Here is a 22833-nt window from a genome sequence, read left to right as displayed (position 1 = left end):
TGAGTCTCTCATTAGCTCTTTCATCTTGGCTCTTTCTCATTCTGTCTCTTTTCCCCCGGCTGGCACTCGCCCACATGTTGTAAGTTAAAACAATTAGGGAATACAGAGGTGTATGGTTCTAGCACCAGGGAAGGGAGCAGCGTTAAAATTAATTACTTTCTTCCTCTCATCATATCTCATATCTCTCTCATAGCCTTTCGGTAATTACGAGGCTTCTCTGTAACTGAGCTGATCCCCAAAGCTCCACGCAATGCTCTTCTTCTCCCTCCCTCTCCCTCTCCCTATCTCTCTATCTCTCACTCAGTTCTCTAACTTCTTAATAATCAGGTGCTATTGTTATGCCATAGATGTGGCTCCCATTGCCAAACATTCCTGATGAAAAGCAACTCTTCCCTCATGCTGCAGCTACCACTGTGGCCTTTAAAATGATTCCTTTATAAAATCATTTTTAAAATCTCTCTGTCAGTGCCTCTCCTCCTTCCTATCCTCCCCTGCAGTTCTTCCTTATTTACACCACATGGTTTCTCAGCATGTGTATTTAAACAGCAAGAAAAAAATTCCAGTACGACCCTCTGTGTATTTTTCCTTGGAATTACTGTAAATGGTAGAAAGTTGAAGGCCATATTTGCATGTGCAAACATGACCACCAGAGACTGCTTTGGGGTTGAACTTTTTTTTAAAGCAATCCCTGTTTATCCTGCACTTAATGACGCATGGTGGTTTGTAAACTTGAAATGGCAAACAGCTTGTGACAGATTCAGGTGGCTTTAGGTGAACTGGTGACAAAGCAGTGCTGAGGCTCAGAGAGGGAGATATGGAAGATGATGTCATTGATCTTAGCCTCTGAAATTTGGCTGACACACAGGAAGCGCCTACGCCCTGAGGGATTGTGCGATGCTCATGTCCTGCTCTCACTGGCTATTCCTCAGTCGACCACAACGTAATGTGCAGAGAATGAAAGAAAAAGACTTTTCAGACTGCAATATGATTCAGTTTGCTCTACTGCTTTCCTTCATGACCAAGAAAACCCACCCCAGAGAGCTGTAGTTCAGTGTAGATCTGCTTGCACTTTGTTTCTGTGCCCTCAGGCTTAGTCAACACTACGAGTGCCCATGTGAGCCTCAGAGCTGCTATTCCTGAGCCCCATCAGTCTTAGAACTCAGATGCACCAACCCAGCTAGAAAGGACTAGTATAACTAAAGCTGAGCAGAATATCACCTTCTGTCAGCGTACCATTGCTTTTCATGTCCTATAAAAATGTGTGTCTTATGAATTCTATATATTCCGATGAATCCCGAGACATTATGCATGCATTTTCAAACAGCACAAAGACTAAAGCTGATGACGTGCTCTCTGAGCTTCATGCTCTGTTCAGTGTTGGAAAGTTGTGTGTGATTATTATAGCCAATAATGTAGTTATAATGTGTTTTATTTGTGTTATAACTTAAACAGCATGTGATCTGCAGAAGACTTGTCCCCCATCAATGGAGAAATATGGAGAAGGATTTCTAAAGTGTGGGGGAGGGGTTACAGGTTATGGCTAGATATAGAATCATTGGCTAAAATAGTCCAATATATGCAAATACATGTTCATAGGCCTTTTCCTGGTGGAGTAAAAATACAGGAATATACATAACAACCCAAAGGTCAATGTTGCTTAAATTACATCTGGCACAGTACCAGTACCTACCCTTGGCTTGCCATTATCCATGCCAGCACTCAGCCTTTTGTGTATGTGCCTTTAAGAAAAATCTTGCCATATCTTGGACCTTCTTGATTCATCTTCCCAGAAGAAATCACATTCATGTTCAATGCATTTACAGTTGTATCCAGATGTAGCCAAAATAGCTGTGAAAGTCACTTCTGCTCATGTTAAAAACATGATGCTCAACATTCACCCCAAAACCAAAACAAGGAACAGCGCGAGGGTGGCGTCAGCAAAGATCAGAGCCTAACAGGCCAGGTGGAATCAATACTTAATGAAGGAACAGAGATGCTCTAATCAGACCTACAAAGCAACAGGGAGAAAGAGTGAGGTGCAAGCAGAAGAAAAGAGGGAAAGCAAGAAAGAGAGGGAGGAAACAGAGGCCATCTTGCCTTTCATTTTCTCTAATAGCTAGTCCTGTGGGACTGGAGCAGCTTCTCATCATTGGTGGTGAGAACAGAGAGAGGAAAAGAGAGGCATGCTAATGTGTAGCACGTAGCAGCTTGCTACAGTAGTCGCTCTTTGGAGCTGGTCCAGCACTATTTCACAGCAGTGCTTTACACAGTCTGCCCCATGACACCAAAGCCCTGAGAGGAAGTAGAGCTGGATGGCAGGCTTCTCTTTGAACCAGTCGAGAATTTAACGAGAATCTCTGCTAGGCCCGAGACCAACTGAATCATTTCCTGAGCTTAATCAGTCATCTGTAATCTCTTATTAGTGACTGGCACTCATTCTGAGCAGCTTGACAGCTCAGTTGAGTAATTACTTACTTATGATATATGCGCTGGATAATGATTGCAGAAGTGCCTGCTTTGTACACTCTGTATAGGTCTGATTTTAGGCAAAACAGCTGCCAAAAGCCAAAATTACTATTTAACATGTATTTGTGCTCATTATAAACATTAAAGGTTTCCCTATTACGGAACATTTACGTTATGAGGTGGGGTTTAAAAGAATCCTACAATGCTTTTGCAGTTTTCTTTCGCAAATATGGTTAGGTGATCAATTTATATAGTAACCATAATGAACCAAATGATACTCACGCCTGATTTTCAGCTTCCTCACTGTGCACACTTTTTATATTATGATGGATATGTGACATTAAAAAAAAAGCAAGTGAACATTTGTACATCTGTTTATAGGTTTAAATATTTTTAAAAATTTGGGGGCAACCCTGGTGTTGGGGCCTGTCTGCTGTCTTCTCTCTCCCTGCATCCACAGCTGAAGTGCCCTTGCACAATGCACCTAACCCCCAATTTCTCCCCAGGTGCCTGATGCTCTGGGTGCATTCACTGCCCCAGTCACATGTGTGTGTGGGCGTGTCTGTATCTGTGTCTGTGTGTATCCATTGACACAGTTTGCTTAAATTCAGAAGTCAACTTTCAATGTACAGTGGCAATAAAGCATGTTTTGTTTCATTTAACTGTTATTTATTGTGGCAGTAATTTGGAGGTGTAGAGTCGCAGTCCCTGTAGTTAATCTAATAAAAGAGCTGTAAGGAAAAAATATTTTATTTTATTATAGTAATGAAATTATTTAGTATTTCCGGTCAAAACCACTCACAGGAAATGGCCAAAAAAAACATAAATTTCAAGGTTTTTAAGAAACCACAAGTAGTTCCAAACCACCCTTTCTGGCACCTATTTGAGTGAAGTTGGAACAGGATCAGCATTTCTCTTTTTGTGAGAACTCACTTCTCTCTCCTTTTCCCATTTTCCCACATCTTAATGAATTTTCTGTGTAGGGCACTGCCAGGCTCCCCCCATTAGCTTTTCTATTTGCATCTCAAATACTGTGGGCCAGTGAAGTCTTTCACAGCATGCACATGAAAAGCTCCTCTGTAGAGACAGAAGAGAAAGAAGATGGAAGAGAACAGTGTGTGAAAGAAAGGACTGAAAATGAATGGTGGTTTGGCTGTGTGATGAATGTGTGTGCAAGCATGTGTGTGTGTGTGTGTGTGTGTCTGCAGTAGTTTGGAAGCATATGAGCTGCAGCTGATGTGTGGCAGTGTGTTTGAGCAGAGGTTCGGCTGGTATGAGTGGAGCCTGAAGCTGGCACATTTCAGGGCATACAGACAGTTAGGACAGATGGAAAGTGCAAGCTTGTGTGTCTGTGAGTGCCTGCTGCCCCCTGCCCTGTCTGTTAGAAGTGTACATCTCTGCCTCACAATGATTCTATTAAAAAGCTTTTTTTATTATTATTATACAGTATATCAAGAAGTATACACACAGTATACACACAGAGTGATTAGTTTTTTTGATTAGAGATCTTCATGAAATCTCAAGTCTTCATATAAATATAGAAATTATATTGTATTTTGATAAAAATATATACAGTGTATGGTAATCTAAATATTTCTTTTGATCATGATTCCTGAAATATGTCAAAAAAATAAGAATGTGCTGCAATTCAACTCAACAGAGATGTATTTGGATATCCAAATTTAACAGATTGATCAAATTGTTGTGGTGCAGTTGAAAAAGATTTTTTCAAAGTATGTTGAATATGAAATATCCAATACACGTATTATTGAATAGTTTATTAATGCCATGCTATGATTCTAATTCTCATTCACAAAATTTAATTCAGTTCACTCACCCCCAGACTGATGTATTTTTATACCCTTTCCTAATGGCCTTTCTGTCAAAGATATTTGGCTCCTGAATCATGAATCACTCTTTGAACAATTCTTTCTGATAAATCAGTTGCACTGATTTAAACATTCTGGAGAAGTATTACTTTATGTCTAAAGCTGCTAATGAAATCTGATTAATTCATTCATTGTCTGCAACTGCTTATCCAGTTTAGGGTCGTGGTGGGTCCCATGCGTACCCAGGATCAAAACTCCTCATAGACAGTCACACTGGAGCAGGGCTCAAACCCACAACTCCAGGATCATGGAGCTATGTGACAGCACCATCCTTTTGTGCAAACAAATTTAAGATCTCATACAATAACCTGAAAAAATACCTCATAATAGCATATTAAAACACTCATTAAGTACACATTCTCCACCCCTATTGAAATTAGACTCACTGATAATAAGACTTGTGAATCAGACTTTCAGGTAAGTGAAATATATTTAGAAAATGGTTTAGTAACCCCAAAAACATTCACTCGTTATGTAGTCTTGGATCTTTATTACCTATTGCCTATTGACGTGTTGCGCGTTAAAACACGCTTCATTTATGAATTTCACCTAGATAAACTTTGGCCAGATTCTGTTTACACATTTCGTTAAATTGCATACACAGCTAATTAATAGTAAATCTGAACTTGGTGCTCCTTCATTAGCATTATGTATGAAATCATGTAACCCAACAACAGCCTACAAATGAACTGCTCATTTTCCTTATTCTGTTTAGCAATGTGAAATGAACATGAGTACTCTAACCAGGTGCACATAGCCTTAGGGGTACGATTAGGGCTGTTGCTGTGAAAGAATTTCGTGTGCTGTGTTTTTACATGATTCAAAACTGCAATATGCGACATTATTGCCCCAATTATTTAATTGATCCTGATTATAGTGCTACACTCCTAATTGTCACATGTAACTCTCCTGAAATGTTCCTTATGTGGCTTCTCCATGACTCTGTGCTGGAGGAGACAGTTGGGCTTCCCAGTTTCACAGTGACCTTTCTGGTACAGATTTTACATATTACCTCATCTGAATTGCCTGGCTCTCACTTTTCATTTAGTTGAAAGCTGAAATGCTCTTAACCTGTCAAAGTTGCATTTGGTTTTGTGACTAGGTTTGCTGCCATTGTGTCCATTTTGTAATACAAAGACTGATACTCAGCTGTTCAGAGGGCATCAGATGGGAAAACATTCATTATACACACACACACCAAAGTGTAAAACAAGAAAGACCATGCAGTGAAAGGGAAAACATGTATACACTGCGGTAGTGACAGTTCTTGCCATTCCTTGTGGTTGGCTGGTTAACCCAAACAACTCTAACCCCGCAATGAGCGGGGTAGAACACACCTTATATAACCAGCTTTGTAAGTCTTGAATGTCTGAATGCGTCTGTGAGCTCCGTATACCGTTAGAAAGCGCAGATCCTACCGTTTCTAAAAATAGCGCTCTCATCGCGGTGCTGTGAAGCCTCTGGGAGTAATCCAGTGTGAAAAAACACCTAAAAACCAAGGTGCTCCTTCAAAATTTGTGTGTCATATTCGTCATGAAATGGTGTAATTATAATCGCTATTATCAAGAAAGTCGACGCTGTAAAGGAACAAACAGACGGCGTTTACTTTCAGTTTCGTTTTGACTCAAATGACGTCATCTCACGCTGTCTCTGGGCAGAAAACTGAGTCATCAGCAAAAACATCCATCCATCCATTATCTGTAACCGCTTATCCAATTTAGGGTCGCGGGGGTCCAGAGCCTACCTGGAATCATCGGGCGCAAGGCGGGAATACACCCTGGAGGACACGGGGAGAACACACCAACTCCTCACAGACAGTCACCCGGAGCGGGAATCGAACCCACAACCTCCTGTGTGACTGCAACACTACCTGCTGCGCCACCGTGCTGCCCTCAGCAAAAACATATTCCTATTATTGATTTATAGGTTTTCAAGGGTTTTTTTTGGTTTCACATCAAATAATAATGCATTAGATTAACAAATATAAACTAAAAAGCTTAAATAAATCTTCATTGTGTATTTTTATCTTTAATAGCTATATGCATAGGGTTCATATTAATAGAGCGGTATTAACGTATTGCGGTTATTGCGACAGGTATCCCTAGGTATGATCAGTAAGAAAACCATGCCATACTGCAGACAAACCCACTTAATGTCCAACAGGTCAAAGCAGTGCCTATGCCTAAATGCCAAATGTAGCTTGTTTATATTTAAAAACCTATTTACATGTTAAAGCTATGATTTCAGGAAATATTCAGTGCACTTTATAGATTGTAGGAAGCAATATGAGATTCACCCTTGTTGTCTGAGTGGCTGCCAGGGTACTATATGCTGTCAGACAGGCAACAAATCATCTGCAGGCTTCAGTAGAAAGTTGTGCCTGGTTCAGTAGAAAGAGAAAAATGGGTTTTTGTGAATATCGAAAAATGACACTTTTACACATGTTTTAATTGTAAACAAAAGTAAAATTGATCTTTACCCACCTCCAAATGTGGTTTGGATGTGATTGGATTTTTGGATTGCGTACTTGTCCAGACATAACCAAACTGATCCAGTCTCCAAACAAGAATTACTGCAAGATGTGAACAAGGATAAAGTCTCTTTCACTAGAAGCCTCTGGTCCCTTTTTGCATTACCTGGTGCTATCTTCTTTTCATATGCCTTAATATCAAAGGTTTAATTTCTTCACTTTCATTTTGCAAGCCATAACATATCTGCCTCTGCTTCCATGTCCATCTATATGAGCCACCCCGAATTTCATACACGTTCAGTTACCTTCCCTCCACTTTTTCACTTTCTCCCTCATATGATTGTGTTATAAATATGTGTGTGTGTGTGTGTGTGTGTGTGTTTGTTTGTGTGTATCAGAGAGAGAGATAAAAAGAGAGAGAGCATGGAGAGATCAATGTTGAACTGATATTCTGGCATTGTATGATATCTTGTCTTTCCATCTGTTTTGCACTATATATGAAATATAATCCAGGGGATCCCTGTTATAGTATATTTTTTATCATGGAGTATTCCCACATTTAGTTTACATTTGCACATCCCCACTTGCTGACTCCCTTGTAGTCAAAATCTCATTATATTTACTATCACAAAGCCTTCTTTATCTTCTGTCCCTTCCCCCTTTGTCTCTCCATCCCTCATATTCTCCGTTCTCTTCGGTAACTGGTGTTCTTTCTTTTTCTCTCACATACTTTGTCTTCGTTTCTCTCAATTTCTCCCCCTTCTCTACAGGTATATATCTATGCCTCTCTGTCCCTCTTATGGTATGTCTAAATCTCACATCTCTCACTTTTTTTTATCTAGCTTGGAGCTCACTCTTTCTCGCTCTTTTGTCTTTCTCCCATTTCTCTCTGTCTCTCTCGCCTGAGGCTGTGTGCTGGCTTGCTACCTGTTGCCATGCCAACACTATATTTTTTGTGTATGCTATGTACGGTAATACGGAGTGAACCCCCGCACTCTTTCTACGTGGGCCTGGATTTGCTCTCACCTGTGCTCAAGTACAGTGTGCTCTTAATGACTCAGGCCTTTTAATATTCACACTCCCCCTATCATCATCATCACCAGCATCATTTCCATAGCCCACACTTTCTATATATAAGCACAACATTATCCGCTATGCCCTACTGTGCAGGAACAACGCTTTTCCTGTTTTCATTGTTGTCTATTTTCTGCTCTGGTTCTTATTCATGAGCTAATATCCCGTGTGTGTGAGTCTGAGTGTGTATGTGTGCAAGTGTTAGCTCTCCTGGGTGTGAAGTGAATGGATTTGTGTGTGTGATTATCTATGTGTTTGTGTATTGGTGCCTGTTCACAGCTCATTAGTTTACTGCAATATATTTTTTTGATTGTTTCTTTGTTTATTGATATGATTTTTAAAAATGTATGCCTTTGGTTTCGAACCAATGGAATACATACAGTGAAATAGTTATATAAGTACAGTTCTTGCATTTTAAAAACAACACTATATTATAATAAAAATGTGTTTATTATGTCACAGAAATCATTAGAAATAGAGGCCTAGAAGGCCACAAGTGTTCCTGTTTGAGACCTGGACACGCACACAAATTAGAGCGACCCTTATGCGATATCTAGTATTTGCTTTTGTGATAAATGGTGCCAGTTGTTACCTGAGGGCCACAGTGTGAGGTTGAGGCTTGTGTGTAATGAGATGGCACAGATCTGCTTGCCTCTTCCCAGGATTAATTGCTTCCTCCATACCCACATCACCTCCATCTGCTTGTGTGTGCTCATGTCTGCGTGTGTGTGTATATATATATATGTGTGTGTAACATGATAGAACTATCAGTCACATCTCTCTCTCTCTCTCTCTCTCTCTCTCTCTCACTGTCTTTATCTCTCATTTCATCTGAGGTGCCCTTTCTCTACTAAAATCTATACTCTTTGTAGCTCAGTTGGAAAAGCTTTGCACCCAATTTGAAGTGGACAATGAAATATTTTATCATAATCCTGATTACTTAGTCAGGGTTGAATGGATTTAGTGTAAGGCAGTTTTGCGTAATTGTGAATAAGAATGTATATGCTAGGTTTAACCTAACCTAACGTGGCAACAAACCAAACTCTTTATTACACAATACACAGTAATGTTTTACTCTCTCTCTCTCTCTCTCTCTCTCTCTCTCTCTCTCTGTCTGTCTCTCTCTCTCTCTCTCTCTCTCTCTCTCTCTCTCTCTCTGTCTGTCTCTCTCTCTTCTCTCTCTCTCTCTCTCTCTCTCTCTCTCTCTCTCTCTCTCTCTCTCTCACATTAGAGAGAGATACATCACACTGTGGAGTTCTGTCAGTATGTTGCCAGTAAATCACTGTGGCCATGTTGCACTACACAGGGCAGACATATGTTAATTGGAACACTAGATTGTGGTAGGTAAAAAAAAATAAACTAATGCTTGTGTGTGTGTGTGTGTGTGTGTGTGTGTGTGTGTGAGAGAGAGAGAGAGAGAGAGAGAGAGAGAGAGAGAGAAGAGGATGTCTGTGTAGAATTGAGGAAGCGTATTCATGTGTGAGAAATGCGATGGACTAATAAATGAAAAACACGTTCTTGTGGATTTAATTACACACACATTGGGCCGGTGGGTGGGTGGGGGTCAAGTAGTGTGAAGAAGAAAGACAAGAACAGATTAGGACTAACATTTTGATGAAGAATAAGTCTACCAAAGTCAAGGAAGAAGAAGTGGAAGGAAGCAGTAAAACGGACAAGAACAAATGTGCGTGTGTTTGTGTACACATGTAGGTTTTTGTGTTTATAATGGGAGAATTTGAGCAAGCTTAATAAAGTTAGCAGATGTTTTCCCTGTATTCCCAAAATGACTCTACCCCATCTCTTTGTATTATTCATTAGCTTTAATCATCAATGTCCTGCTCATCTGCTTGTTTCTCCCCCCTCCTCTGCTTTCTACTTATCAGCTTTTATCTCAGTTGCTCTGTGAAGCCTCACCTCTGTTGACACCAATGTTCCAAATGCACATCTGTATGTGTGTGTGTGTGTGTGTTTTCACATATTTATGCATGCGTTCATTTTAAAGGTGATGTTATCGCTTTCCCACATGTTTACACAGTCCTCTGGGGTCTTAATAAAGTATCTGTGATATGCTTTGGTCAAAATACCACCAGGATCAAACCTTTGTGTTTGTAATGCTCTGTTTTATCTTGTTTTTGTGCGTTCACATAAACGTGGGTCCAGCAGGCCATCTGACTCAGAATGACTCGTTTTACATCATGTTTTTAGACTTGGGCAGATCACAAATACGGGGTATTATTTCACAGTTTTTGGTTTGGTAGGCTCTAGATCCACAAAAGAGTGTGAAAAAAGTGATTTTTCATTTTTCCTTGTCTTATGATCTATTCTTTCTTTCTATGCGAAAATTTACACAAATGCATGACACATTTTACGGCAACCCCAAAACTGAACGACTGGAGATGAATAAGGATGAATGAGTCTACATCCGTTCACACAAACAATTGGCACATGGTGTCTATACACATGAAAGCACAATCTCAAATATTCTCCTGTGCACATCTCCAAACTTGTAGCACTAGAGTTGGATAAAAATACCATTACCTGTCATTCTCTGCTCTTAAATTGCTTGTTCTCTCCCTCTCTCGTTCTCTCTCGCTCTCTCTCTCTTTCTCTCTCACTGTCTATCTCTCTGTCTCTCTTACAGTCTCCAGACTACTGTAATAATATATGAGCATTTTTCAAACAGACATGCAACTTTGAGCATGCTCTGTGTCTTGCATCATTGTTGAATGCTCTGCCTTGCATCAAATTTGAATGAGAGCTCTCTTACTCTCTTTCACTTCTTTTCCATCTTTCTCTTTTGCTACAGTAAACCTTGACTCTTTTTGTACTAACTGTATTGAGCAAGTGCTTATTATCCAGCACTCTTGATCAGATATGTGTAAGGCCAGTCCTCTTAGCTTTTAAAAAGCTCAAAATTCAGTGGAATACTGCCAGTAAAAAAAATCACAGACAAAACTGCACCAGCAAAACAGTAAAGCCACACTTCAAAAGGCCATGAAGACTACAAGAGGAATTCTGCTTTTAGTTTTACATTTCTGAAACTAAACAATCTCAGAAAAAAATGCAAAGAAGCATTAGACAGTTGTTAAAAATACTATAACAATTCCTTTATAGACTGCAGGACTGTACACAGGTTGGTGTTGATTGCATGCTTTATATATGCACAGCAAATTCACCAGTGTTAAATCAACACTATTAGTGTTAAACTAACACTATTAGTGTAATCATTTAACACTCTGTGTTAACACTAATAGTGTTGATTTAACACTGGTGAATTTGTTCTGTGGTGTCATTTGTTTTGTTTTTGTTTTTTTTTTCGTTATACATACAGTTGTTTATTGTTCTTGAAGCACACACACACACACACACACACACACTGGAAGTGTCACTGTGGTGTTACCCTCAACGATACATAATCCATGGCTTTTATTAGAAAACATAACTGTACCTTAATCTATTATAACTGTAGGTTTTAAAATTGTGTTGATTTCAAATGCCCAATTTCTTCTCCAGGCCTTAGATTATGTTATTTTATATCACACAGTTCTATCATGAAATCTTATACCTTTAGAAAACACAACTGGACTCCTTTCTTCCTTTAAAGGTACATTTACACTGTTTGTAAATTTAGTGACAGTAATGTACCCCTACCGTACCTTTTATTCTAAGAGTGTAATTACATTGGAAACATCCGAGGTTGTAGAGTACAAAGGTTACACAAAAAAGTGTTCTTATTGTTTATTTTCTTTAAATTATGCCCTCTATCTGATTAATTGTTGAGTGATTCAGTATAACAATTTAACTATAATACAGCATCAAGCAACTAATTTCAATGTTGAGATATAGTGGAATAAAGGCAGCCTGAGCATTCACCCTAACCCCCCCACCCCCAAAACACACACACACACATACAGAGAGAGAGAGAGAGAGAGAGAGAGAGAGAGAATGAGAATGATACAACACAATCAAATTTTCACATACATTTTCCAACATGTAGTGTATGTTTCCAAGAAAAGAAAAGCTGTCACAGCAGCTAAAATGTGGAGTTTTGGGGAAATAACCTGCAGATTTTATGTAAAAAATGAATTGAATGATGGTTAGATTTGTGTAGTTCTGTAGGTATGTGTAATTTCTAATACATGACATACTAAGTCATTCTTATGTAATTGGACAGTGATATTTATTTTTGTTGTGTCTCTACTTCCGTGCATCATTTAAAGTACCGTACAGAACATCAGCTTTATCTAAGCATTATGTACATATTTACTGGCTCTATAGTCATTTATCCACAGTCCAGCCACCGCAGAGGATCTTCAGAAAACTGTACATCTTCAAAGATAAATTTGTCATATTTAGTACATGTCAACAAAAACTCACTGTATTATCATCAGCTCATTTCAGATTCACTGTGCTGAAGTACTGAGCCAGAATGGTAATTGTGTCACTGGCCGATTATTTATGGGTCACCAGTGTCTAATTTTGACTGCAACAAAGCGAAAGGCGTTAGCTTTCTGATGATAGTCTTATGTCCAGTGTACATAAACAAATATTATATGCATTTTCTTTCATAACTTGGTAAAGTGTCCTCCCACCACAAATAACAGTGTAATATGTCATGTAATTGATTGCTGAAGTAGATGTTAAAAATCTCTAGATTTTCTACCCTCTATTTAAAAGACGGCACTTTCAATTTTTCTGATGAGTTCACTCTGACCAAGATATTCTCGCAGCTCATTGCACATATTTCATCACCATGCAGCAGTAATATTCACTTTAGTTAATGTTTTATCATGCTTTAATGTAAAAAATTTGTGTAATGTCCACAAGAATACTGGAACATCTTCAGTCATCTTGCAGTCCCAATTTGAAGTCAATAGCCTCTTTCTGCCACATTTAAGGTTCTGTCTCTCTCTCTCTCTTCTCTCTCTCTCTCTCTCTCTCATCACTCATTCGTGACTGGTGTGTTTCTCTGTCCTGCACAGGAAGTTACTGGAGGTGAAGATCATAGACGATGAGGAATATGAGAAGAACAAGACTTTCACCATTCATCTCGGGGAGCCTGTGCTGCTGGAGATTGGACAGAAACATGGTAAGGAAAAGTTCGTATCTGGTTAAGAAGAGTAGAGGAAAGTCACATATTATGCCATATTGGAGAACTGAGTGTCAGGAACTGGATAGGCCTTTTCAGTGAGGCCTCAGTTTACGAAGATCTAGCATATATTATTGAACACCATATACATTATATTTTCGAAAACCTCAGTAGAAAGATTTTCATGAAAATTAGCTTTATAATTATACATTATAATGAAATTCATCAGTCTCATTAATCCAGATCAACACCTAATGACAACTGACTGCTCAGATATACTTACTTGCTTGAAAACAATTCAAAAATCAAGCCATTCTTAAAACAGGTTGCACACTGCAGACTATTACACATGCATATGCTGACAAATACTCTCTCTAGCCTCTTGTGTTGTAATATTTGTTTGTTATATTATTTGTTTTTTTTATGAGAAAGGTGAAAAGACTAAACCAATGTTTCTGAAAATCTGCTGAAATTTTTGATTTGCTGTAAATCCAGTTTAAAATGGTATTGTCTTGTAAGACTGTGTTAATTGTTTTGAAAAAGCAATGAATTTGCAAAAGTGTTTGCAAGACCACAATGGAATGGAGGAAACGAGACAAATGGAAAGATTTCAAACCTCAAATATGTTACAGTATGTAAAACATTGTTAATAAGTAAATCCTGTACAGTTGGATAGCTGAAAATTTTTGAGTGCATGAATAGCTGGAGGATGAGTCCCATCAGGGCAGACAGTAATTGGTCTCAGCGCATGCGGCCATGTTGGAGTAGTGTCTCCGGGCCATTCTGCACATTAATTATACACTTACTGCTCTAATTTAATGTGCTTCGCCATGCTATTCAATTTGCCAAATCTATTGTAGGATCCTATTAACAATGTTCTCAATTCCATTTAAATCTAAGTTTCTTTTTCCTACCTTCTCCACTGTCTCACCTTCTTATTACTCTCTATTGGGTACAAACAACTGCACAGAAAGTATGTATTTTTAATATGACTATATTTATCCAGGCTATTGCATCAGAATAATTATGGGGTGATGATTATGAACACTGAAAGAACTTTAGACAGTATTTTATTCAGCAGATTCTAAGACTACATGCACATTAGAAGGTTTAAGTAACACACATCTAATGTTTTCCCCAAATATGACTCAGACCTGACTTATTCAAATTCGTGTCAATTACAGAAAATCAGAATTAAAAGAAAAAAGTGTTGCAGTGTTGGCTTATATATTCTTGCATTTTGTCTTTGAAATGTTTGTTCGTTGCGTGTTTGTTATTGTGTAAAATATTGCTGATTTCACAAGTGCTTAAAAAAGATCACCTAACATATTCCTAATACACTTTATGGCAAAAGTTGTGAGAACCTGCTTATTTAACATTTTTCTGATTTTACTGACATTATGATAGACTAAAATATTTTCTCCTCTGAGAAGACTTTACACTAGAAATTGCAACAGATTTGTGAAGATTTTTTGTAATTCAGACACAAGAACATTATTGAGGTCAGGTACTGGCATTGGACAGATATATTTCATTGTACCACTTTATGTGCTGGTTACTAGAGATTCACTGATATATGTAATGGCTGAGAATGCGCTGTCATGAATACAATTACTGGCAAAATTCTCACCAGTAATGGAGCAATAATTACTGGATCAATCCATATTTTAACAAACATCTGATGTGGAAAAGAAAATAATCACATCTGAGGATTGAACCAGCATCTGCCGACAGAAATACAGTCTGAACTGGTCAATTACAATGCTACATTACTTTGTGAATGTCTGTTATTTATTTGAATTTAGGAAACTGTGAACTAGCATTAATATTACACATCTAACATGAAAATACTGGGTAGGTGGACGTTGCTTTGTGATGGACTGGAGCCCTATTAAGAGTGTGTTTCTGTCTTGAACCCAATTATTCCAGGTAGGCTCTGGACCCACCACGATCCTGAACATGATAAAGCAGTTACAGAATATTAATGAAGGAGTTAAAGAATTAATATGAATTATATTGGTTAAATTTGTAGCTGAGTAAAGATATACAGGGTGACACTGTGGCACAACAGGTTGTGCTGCTGTCACACAGCTCCAGGGTCCTGGGGTTGTGGTTTCCAGCCCCACTCTGGGTTACTGTCTGTGAGGAATTTGGTGTGTTCTACCCTTGTCCACGTGGGTTTCCTCCAGCTGCTCCAGTTTCCCCCACAGACCAAAAACACACGCTGGTAGATGGATTGGTTACTCAAAAGTGTCCCTAGGTGTGAGTGTGTGTTAGGACTGGCACCCCCTCCAGGGTGTGTTCCCACCTTGCGTCCAGTGAGTCCGGGGAGGCTCTGGACCCACCATGACCCTGAATTAGCACACCACTGAAATGGCTGCGCAGTGCATTAAACTACACTAAATTTTTGTGCATTTTTGTAGTTTCCTTTCAAACCTTATCTACAAATCTGTGCCAAATTAATGAAGAGCTGGAAATGGTTGGAAACATAAATGTACATTTTATTTTATTTGTCATTTTACACGTGTGTTGAAATATGTTACTTGAATCGAACAAGTGAATTTTTGTTGATGTATCATGGTATATCAAGAAATATCAAGATAGGGTTTCTATCTTAAAAATCAGGATCTGAAATTTAAAAAATGAATAAAATTCACCTGAATTTTCCTTTCGATCCAGCTTCACTATGACATATATATTTGAATCATGGGGTAATACACCGCGACCCTGAAATGGAAAAGCGGAAAAGAAGATGATGATGATGATGATGATCATGGGGTAATAATTTTTCAATTTAAGCCTAAAGGTTTGCCTGTCTTTCTCCACAGGAGATTCCAATGACAACAAGCCTGCAGTCGGCATTGAGGAAGAAGAGGTGGCTAAGATGGGTTGTCCGAGTCTGGGAGAACACACCAAACTGGAAGTTGTGATCGAGGAGTCGTATGAGTTCAAGGTGTGCTGAAAGGCAGGCGAGCTGTTTTGTCTGTCGTTGGGGCAGCAGAGCTTTTATGACCCTGGGTTTCACCTGTTCTTTCACAAATGTAGACCTCCAAGGTCGCTGTTTTATTGCTGTGTCTGGATTCCCTCCTACTTGTCCCCATGGAGACAGACTCTGTACAGCAGGTTGGCCAGGTGGAGTGGCTCAGGGGATTTTAGGGGAGATGTGAGACAGGCCCGTCATGACTCCCTATGGCTTTCACTACAAGATTATACAGCCTATGCCCTCTCAGACAAAACATAAACCAGAAGCAGCAGACAGGATGACACTGCAGAATGAAATTCGAAGGGGTTGTATTTGTTTTTTCCAGTTGTTGCTCTGCCTCACAGTTCTCCAATCTGTTTAGCCAAGACCTCTCCATGGCCAGGCTGTCTGGAGGGCTAGATTAGTCATTTATGCAGCTCAATGTCACACTGGAGATGAGGTGAGTTGATTCATCTTTTACTGAGTGTGTGTATGTTTGTGTATTCAGAACACGGTGGATAAACTGATAAAGAAGACTAACCTTGCATTGGTGGTGGGCAGCAGTAGTTGGAGGGAGCAGTTTGTCAGTGCTGTCACCGTCAGCGCAGGTCAGTGTCTCCCTCACAAAAACAGCTCATTTCTATCCATCAACGTGTAATTACTCCATAGCTCATCTGTATTCAGATAAAAAGCCTGCTTCATTATCTGATTAATGTCTTAGGGCTTATCCAAACTCATCAGCCTCTTTTTTGTCATGTATGCTGACAAAGGTTACACTAAAAAGTGTTCTTATTGTTTATTTTCTTTAAATTATGCCCTCTATCTGATTAATTGTTGAGTGATTCAGTATAACAATTTAACTATAATACAGCATCAAGCAACTAATTTCAAACTAACTAAATTCCTGACAGCATCTCATCCTATAGCTCATATCACTCAATAGACATGGGTAGTGACTAGTTACGGGTCCTCTTAAGTACACTTGAGTATATGTCTGTGGAAATTGGTTTACGTTTAACTCAGACTGACCAGCAAACCAACATAGAAAACACAACATATGCAAATTTTGTTGAGATCTGGCCTATGCTGAGTTTTCATGCAGGGAGTATTTAACCAATGTAACAGTATTTTGGGGCAGTGGTTCCCAGATTTTTTCTGCAGTGCCCCCTTTTGTATAAAATAACATTTTTAAGACCCCCAATCTGACACAGTGCTAGCAGTGGTCAAACATGCCTCATTTATTTGCCTTGCTGAGCCTACTTACATAACCCATGCCCCCAATTTGGGAACCACTATTTTAGGATACTCTTCTCACCTATGTCACTTACATCACCTTCTAACAAATATCGTAAAATATACCCAAAATATACCCACACAGGCATTTTAGAATACAGTATCTGATTATCATCTCTGGAATCAGGTCAAAAATAATTTTTAGTTTTAAAACTTACTAAATTAATATTTGAAATAGCAAAATTGCTAGGGGTGTGTTTAATCTATGTACCAGACTCATAAGAAAATAGAATAGCTCACTTTTATGTCAGTCGATAGTGTCAACATACATCCTGTTTGAATCTGTAAAGCTAAGACATTTTAAAATTAGCTTGGCAAGTAGATAAATGGGTAATAAAGAACTTTCTATTTAGAGGTTTGCTGTTGATATGCAACTTGATTTATTCATTCACACAATTAAATTCCTGCTGTATATTTTTAAATCCTTTGTTAAAACAAATCAGTAACACACTGTATGATAATGTTCATTAGATTACATGACATTACATAAGCCTTTCATGTTAAATTGCATAAGCCATAAACATCTATAACAGTTTATTCCAACAAGCGTCAGATTTCATTATTTATTCTAGGGGAATTTGATTATAATACAATTTATGATAACTGCAGCTTGTTGAAATATGTCTGTATAAACAAGTTTATTGTCCATTGCTATTAAAGACTTGGAACAGCAAGGTTACTGAGAAATCTTAAAGAAATATACACTACCTTTTACAGGTGTAACAAAAATGTAGGCTCATAAAAAGAAGGCGTAGATTTCTTTAAGATTTCTCAGTAACCTTAAGTCCTAGTTATTTACAGTATTCTGTCATACTGTAACCAACTAGAAGATACAAACAGACATACTGATTAAATATTAACGATAATATCAGTTAATGTAGAACATCCTTTGCAAGGTTGAAGCTGAGGCTTGTTTTAAAAATATAATGTGGACCACTGCTTTAAGCGTTACATAACATTCGTGGCTGCATCCCCCAGGTGATGACGATGAGGAGGAGAGTGGAGAAGAACGCCTGCCGTCCTGTTTCGATTACATCATGCACTTCCTTACAGTCTTTTGGAAGGTTCTGTTTGCCTTCGTGCCTCCCACGGAGTACTGGAATGGTTGGGCGTGTTTCTTCGTGTCCATCTCACTGATTGGAGTGTTGACCGCTGTTACTGGAGACTTGGCCTCCCATTTTGGCTGCACCATCGGCCTGAAAGACTCGGTCACAGCTGTGATTTTTGTGGCTCTCGGCACCTCTGTGCCAGGTGAGTTCACACTCTGGTCTAACCAAGCGAAAACCTACAATGGCTACACATTCAGAATCATCTTGTGCTATAACCTTTTTTCCCAAAAGGCATCTTACCACAAAAACCTTAGTGTTTTCAGAAGCTTTAACTCTATCACAGGTAAACATAGTAATTGCAACTTACATTCCACCAATCCGTGAAATTAAAATTTCACGTTTGTTAACAATTTAAAATATTTACAACACAGTATAACTGTAACAGTAACTATGACACATTATCATTCAAACATAAACTGGTTTTGGTAGATTTTTATAAATTAAACTAGGGAATTGTTTTACAGAAACTTATGGCAGGAGTTTAATCTAAATGCGAAATTTCAAGCACGGAATCAAACCCTTCATATAAAACCCTAAAGTTTATTTAAATCTTTTCTAGTTTCACTTCTAACAGTGTTTCTCAAACCTTTTAGACCAAGGACCACCCACTATCAAACTAAAACCTCCAAGTACCGCCTATGAGACTTATCACTGAAACATGATTCGTCTTCTATTCCTGGGGCAGGTCGGGGGCATAAAACAAAATCTGACTTGAATTTTTGCATTTCTACTTGATTTTTTTTTCAAACAAAATAATTTGAAAATAATTACTAAAACGTATGGAGCGAATATAAATAACTAGGCCTAAAGTCAATTTTTTAAACAGTAATATATTTATGGGAAATAAGTGTTTTTAAAGACGTAAAATTAGAAGAGAGGTCAAAAAACTGTGTTTTGTCTCTCTAATGATGCAAAGATCAGCTGCGTTGTTTGTTTTTTTTATTCAGCTGAGCATTTACTTCTATTTTGTCTTTGCGAGTGCAGAATTCTCTATTTGTTTCTCAAAATTTTGCCTCTGGGTTTTGTTCTGCAGAATTTTTCTGTCTTGGTCTCAGCTTGTTTTTCTTGTTTCCGTGTTGCGGAAAAGTTATTTATTAGTCCAAGTAAATTATCTGTCTCTAGCCTTTGCTGATATCCAGATTATATAAGCAGCTGAAGCTGGGCTGTCTTTACATGGATAGCAAAATACTGGGATATCGCATTCCCTCCCTGGAAAAAAATGGATGAACATTGCCCCCTGTTCCCTTACAGATCTAATGACCTATGGTGTATTTATTTTTTTAAACACAAACGAATTTCATTAATGTATAATTATGAAAACTGTGAAACATTATGTAACTTACACTGAAGGATTTAGATTTTCCGTTATTAGTACATTTTTTGTGGTCATTTCGTGTACCACCTCTTGCTCCTTAAAGTACCACCAGTGATACGTGTACCACAGTTTGAAATAGAAACAACAGTTTTAGTATTATATGTTGTTCTGAGGGGACAGACAAATTCTACTGGTTGAAAGTTGTGTCCGTTATTATTTCACAGATGGTCAATATTATAATAATCTTCTAACAATGTGTCTTAACTAACAGCATTAGGGGAAACAATACATAATTTTGATTAGTTTCCAGATTATAACATTCATCTCTCTCTTTTCTTCCTCCGCTCCTTCTCAGACACATTTGCCAGCAAGGTTGCTGCCATCCAAGACCAGTATGCAGACGCATCAATTGGCAATGTGACAGGCAGCAATGCAGTCAATGTCTTCCTGGGCATCGGAGTGGCATGGACCATTGCCGCTGTCTACTGGCACAGTAAGGGTCAGCAATTCAACGTGCCACCAGGCTCACTGGCCTTCTCCGTCACTCTTTTCACCATCCTGGCATTGCTGTGTGCGATCATACTGCTCTATCGCCGCCGGCCCTCTGTCTCTGGAGGAGAGCTCGGAGGGCCGCGGACCCCCAAGCTGTTGACCGCCCTGCTCTTCTTCACCCTCTGGCTCATCTACATCATGCTGGCCTCGCTAGAGGCTTACTGCCATGTGCCTGGCTTCTGAGGGCGAGAGACCCAGGGACATGCAGAGAGATTTTCTTCCTGTGCAACCACCTTAATTATTCTCCCTCTCTCTGCTGTTGTGAGATAACTGTATCTATAAGGTGTCCAAATTGAGTGTTTACATTTGTTATTGCAGTGTTGTTGGAATGGGACCCTGGTGGATCTCTAGCTTTTGTGCTAGTGAATGGGATGGAATCTCCTAGCGTTTGAAAGGGACTCATTCTGAAACTGGGAGGGAGCACAATGACACTGTTCATAATTTACTCTCCAGGGGTGAAATTAATACCTGCTGATTCAGAAATGACCACAAGAAACAGAAACTTACAAGAAAAGCAATGTCCTTTGCATCAGGACTGTTTTTTTTTTCTCAATCTTGTCTCAATATTTTCCTCATTTTGCACTTTCTGCTCCCTATCAATAGACACACTCCTGAAGCACACTCCACAGATTGCTTTCTCCTTCTGACAGCCCTCCAGTTTCCCTCAGACCAAATCTAGGGGCTCGTCCCTTACGCTTACCTCCTATTCTACTGATTCCCCTTGTATCTATTTTCTTCCACTGTCAAGTGCTTGTTATGTGCAATTGTTGGGAATAATAAGTTTGTGGGAGTTTTTTTTTTGTTGTTGTTTTAGTTTTTAATTTAATGAAACATTAAGTAAGAAGCTAAAAGACAGAATGTGATAAAGATTTTTTTTTGTGTTCTTTTGGCAATTTTGTTCAAAAATATTGCCACAAAAACAGATGCACAACTTGCATGGCACAAGAGTTAGACTTAGACATCCAGTCAAGACCAAAAGAAAAGACATAACGGTAAAAACGATAAAAGGTTTATGTGTATATTCATAAGATGATCAGTGATATGTATTATCCTTACTTATATATTGTGTATTCAGGAATATTGTGGACTCTATGTGTGTGAGAGAATGTATTGGACTGAGGAATGTGATAATAAGGATAAAACATAACAGAGTTGATATGGTATGTCAGTGTGAGGTTGGCCACTCTTTCAAGTCATTGCTCAAAGTCTTGTAATTAGGATTGTCCTAATGTGAATACTGTGACTGTGAATGAAAGCCAAGCATGGTGACTGGTGTGTTTACCACTGCCACAGACACTCACATACACATACACAGACACAAAAACAAACTTTTAAAGGCTCTCTCACAACCATGACTTGTCAAGTTCAATGAGCTTCCAAGGAACGTGCCATTTTACATGTGGTCATTATCAGCGAGTAGTTTAGTTTGTTTTGCACTCATGGCAGCACTGTATAGGACTCCATGTTTTCCTGCTTCCATAGCAAAAGCTTTGCCACTTTGACCTATTCAAAGACATTTAAATTGCATTTGATTGCATTGCAATTACACATATGGTTAATTTTTTTCCACTATAGAATTAGAACAGCCTTTTTATCTATAAAATGTGAGACCCTAATCTTCACCCCATTAATTCAGCCCTGTTCATCATTAACCAAGCATCAGCTCCTTCAGATAGCGTCACAGCTGCTTCATTTGAGCCTATGTGCATATGTTAATGCATATAAGATTGAAAGTCAGGTCGATTTATTTTTGTACTCTTTAATCGGTTACTTCCATCTGTTCCTTAACTAATGAGACTTGGTTTAGTTCCAGTCACCCAGAAGTTAATCTGGCTATAAGATCATGTCTTCTCTCTCTCTCTCTCTCTCTCTCTCTCTCTCTCTCTCTCTCTCTCTCTCTCTCTCTCTCTCACTCTCTCTCTCTCTCTCTCTCTCTCTCTGTTAGTGCGGCATCTCTGCAACAGTTAAAGCTCCACTGAATAATTCTCAAGTATTATATAATTGTGTACTAGGTGTTTATTACATCCCATTTTCCTCCACGCTCTATCAGACATCTGCTGTGCCTGGTTTTGGACATATGTTTTAGGAGGTGCTCAGGAAGCTCCAGGCAGGAGGTTTTGCTGACACTCCTTGTCAGTTGTCCCGCTAGGCTTATACATTTTAAGGCACTGTTAGCTAAACCTGTTTCAAAAAGCATCTTATTGCTTTGAAGAGGGATTTTCTAGTGACTGGATTGTTCATTTTGTTTCTTTTTTTCAGAAAGTTTGGGGCATTTCTGAAAACTTTATAGTATGTGCATGTCTCAGGGACCTTTAACAAGGAGAGAGAAAGAGACAAAGGGAGTGAGAGAGACCATTTAGAGTCTGGAAGAGGCTCGTCTTTTGCAGAATGCCTTCCTGGATTTTGAGATATTTCTTTTAAGTTCTCATGTTGAGTGTTTACATTTGCTGTTGTAATTAAGTGACTTTTAATTTATTTTATTATTTATTTTATGATCTTAGCCAATCAGAACTGAGCAGTTCTCCTCTAAGTGTTTTGAGCTTTCAAACAATAGTGTTTAAGCACCATTTTGAAAAGATATGGTGGCTGGATTCACCATCTTGGTTTGTGAGCT

The 22833-nt window shown here is 38.7% G+C and overlaps 1 protein-coding gene across 2 annotated transcripts in view; it reads left to right on the top strand.

Moving 5' to 3' along the window:
- The window catches only part of slc8a4a (solute carrier family 8 member 4a), a 97029-nt gene extending 74982 nt beyond the window's left edge, over positions 1-22047 (top strand). For both annotated transcript variants that reach the window (XM_066645490.1, XM_066645489.1), the window contains 5 exons: positions 12882-12988; positions 15817-15941; positions 16459-16558; positions 18222-18494; positions 20023-22047. In XM_066645490.1, coding sequence (XP_066501587.1) covers positions 12882-12988; positions 15817-15941; positions 16459-16558; positions 18222-18494; positions 20023-20402 — 985 coding nt within the window. In that variant the 3' untranslated portion in view covers positions 20403-22047. The remainder of the gene's footprint in view (positions 1-12881; positions 12989-15816; positions 15942-16458; positions 16559-18221; positions 18495-20022) is intronic.
- Positions 22048-22833: the final 786 nt, after the last annotated feature.

The sequence above is a fragment of the Hoplias malabaricus genome, chromosome 15, assembly GCF_029633855.1.
Source record: "Hoplias malabaricus isolate fHopMal1 chromosome 15, fHopMal1.hap1, whole genome shotgun sequence".
Taxonomy (NCBI): domain Eukaryota; kingdom Metazoa; phylum Chordata; class Actinopteri; order Characiformes; family Erythrinidae; genus Hoplias; species Hoplias malabaricus.
The sequence above is the reverse complement of the archived record's forward strand: the minus strand, read 5'-3'. Positions and strand labels throughout refer to the sequence as shown.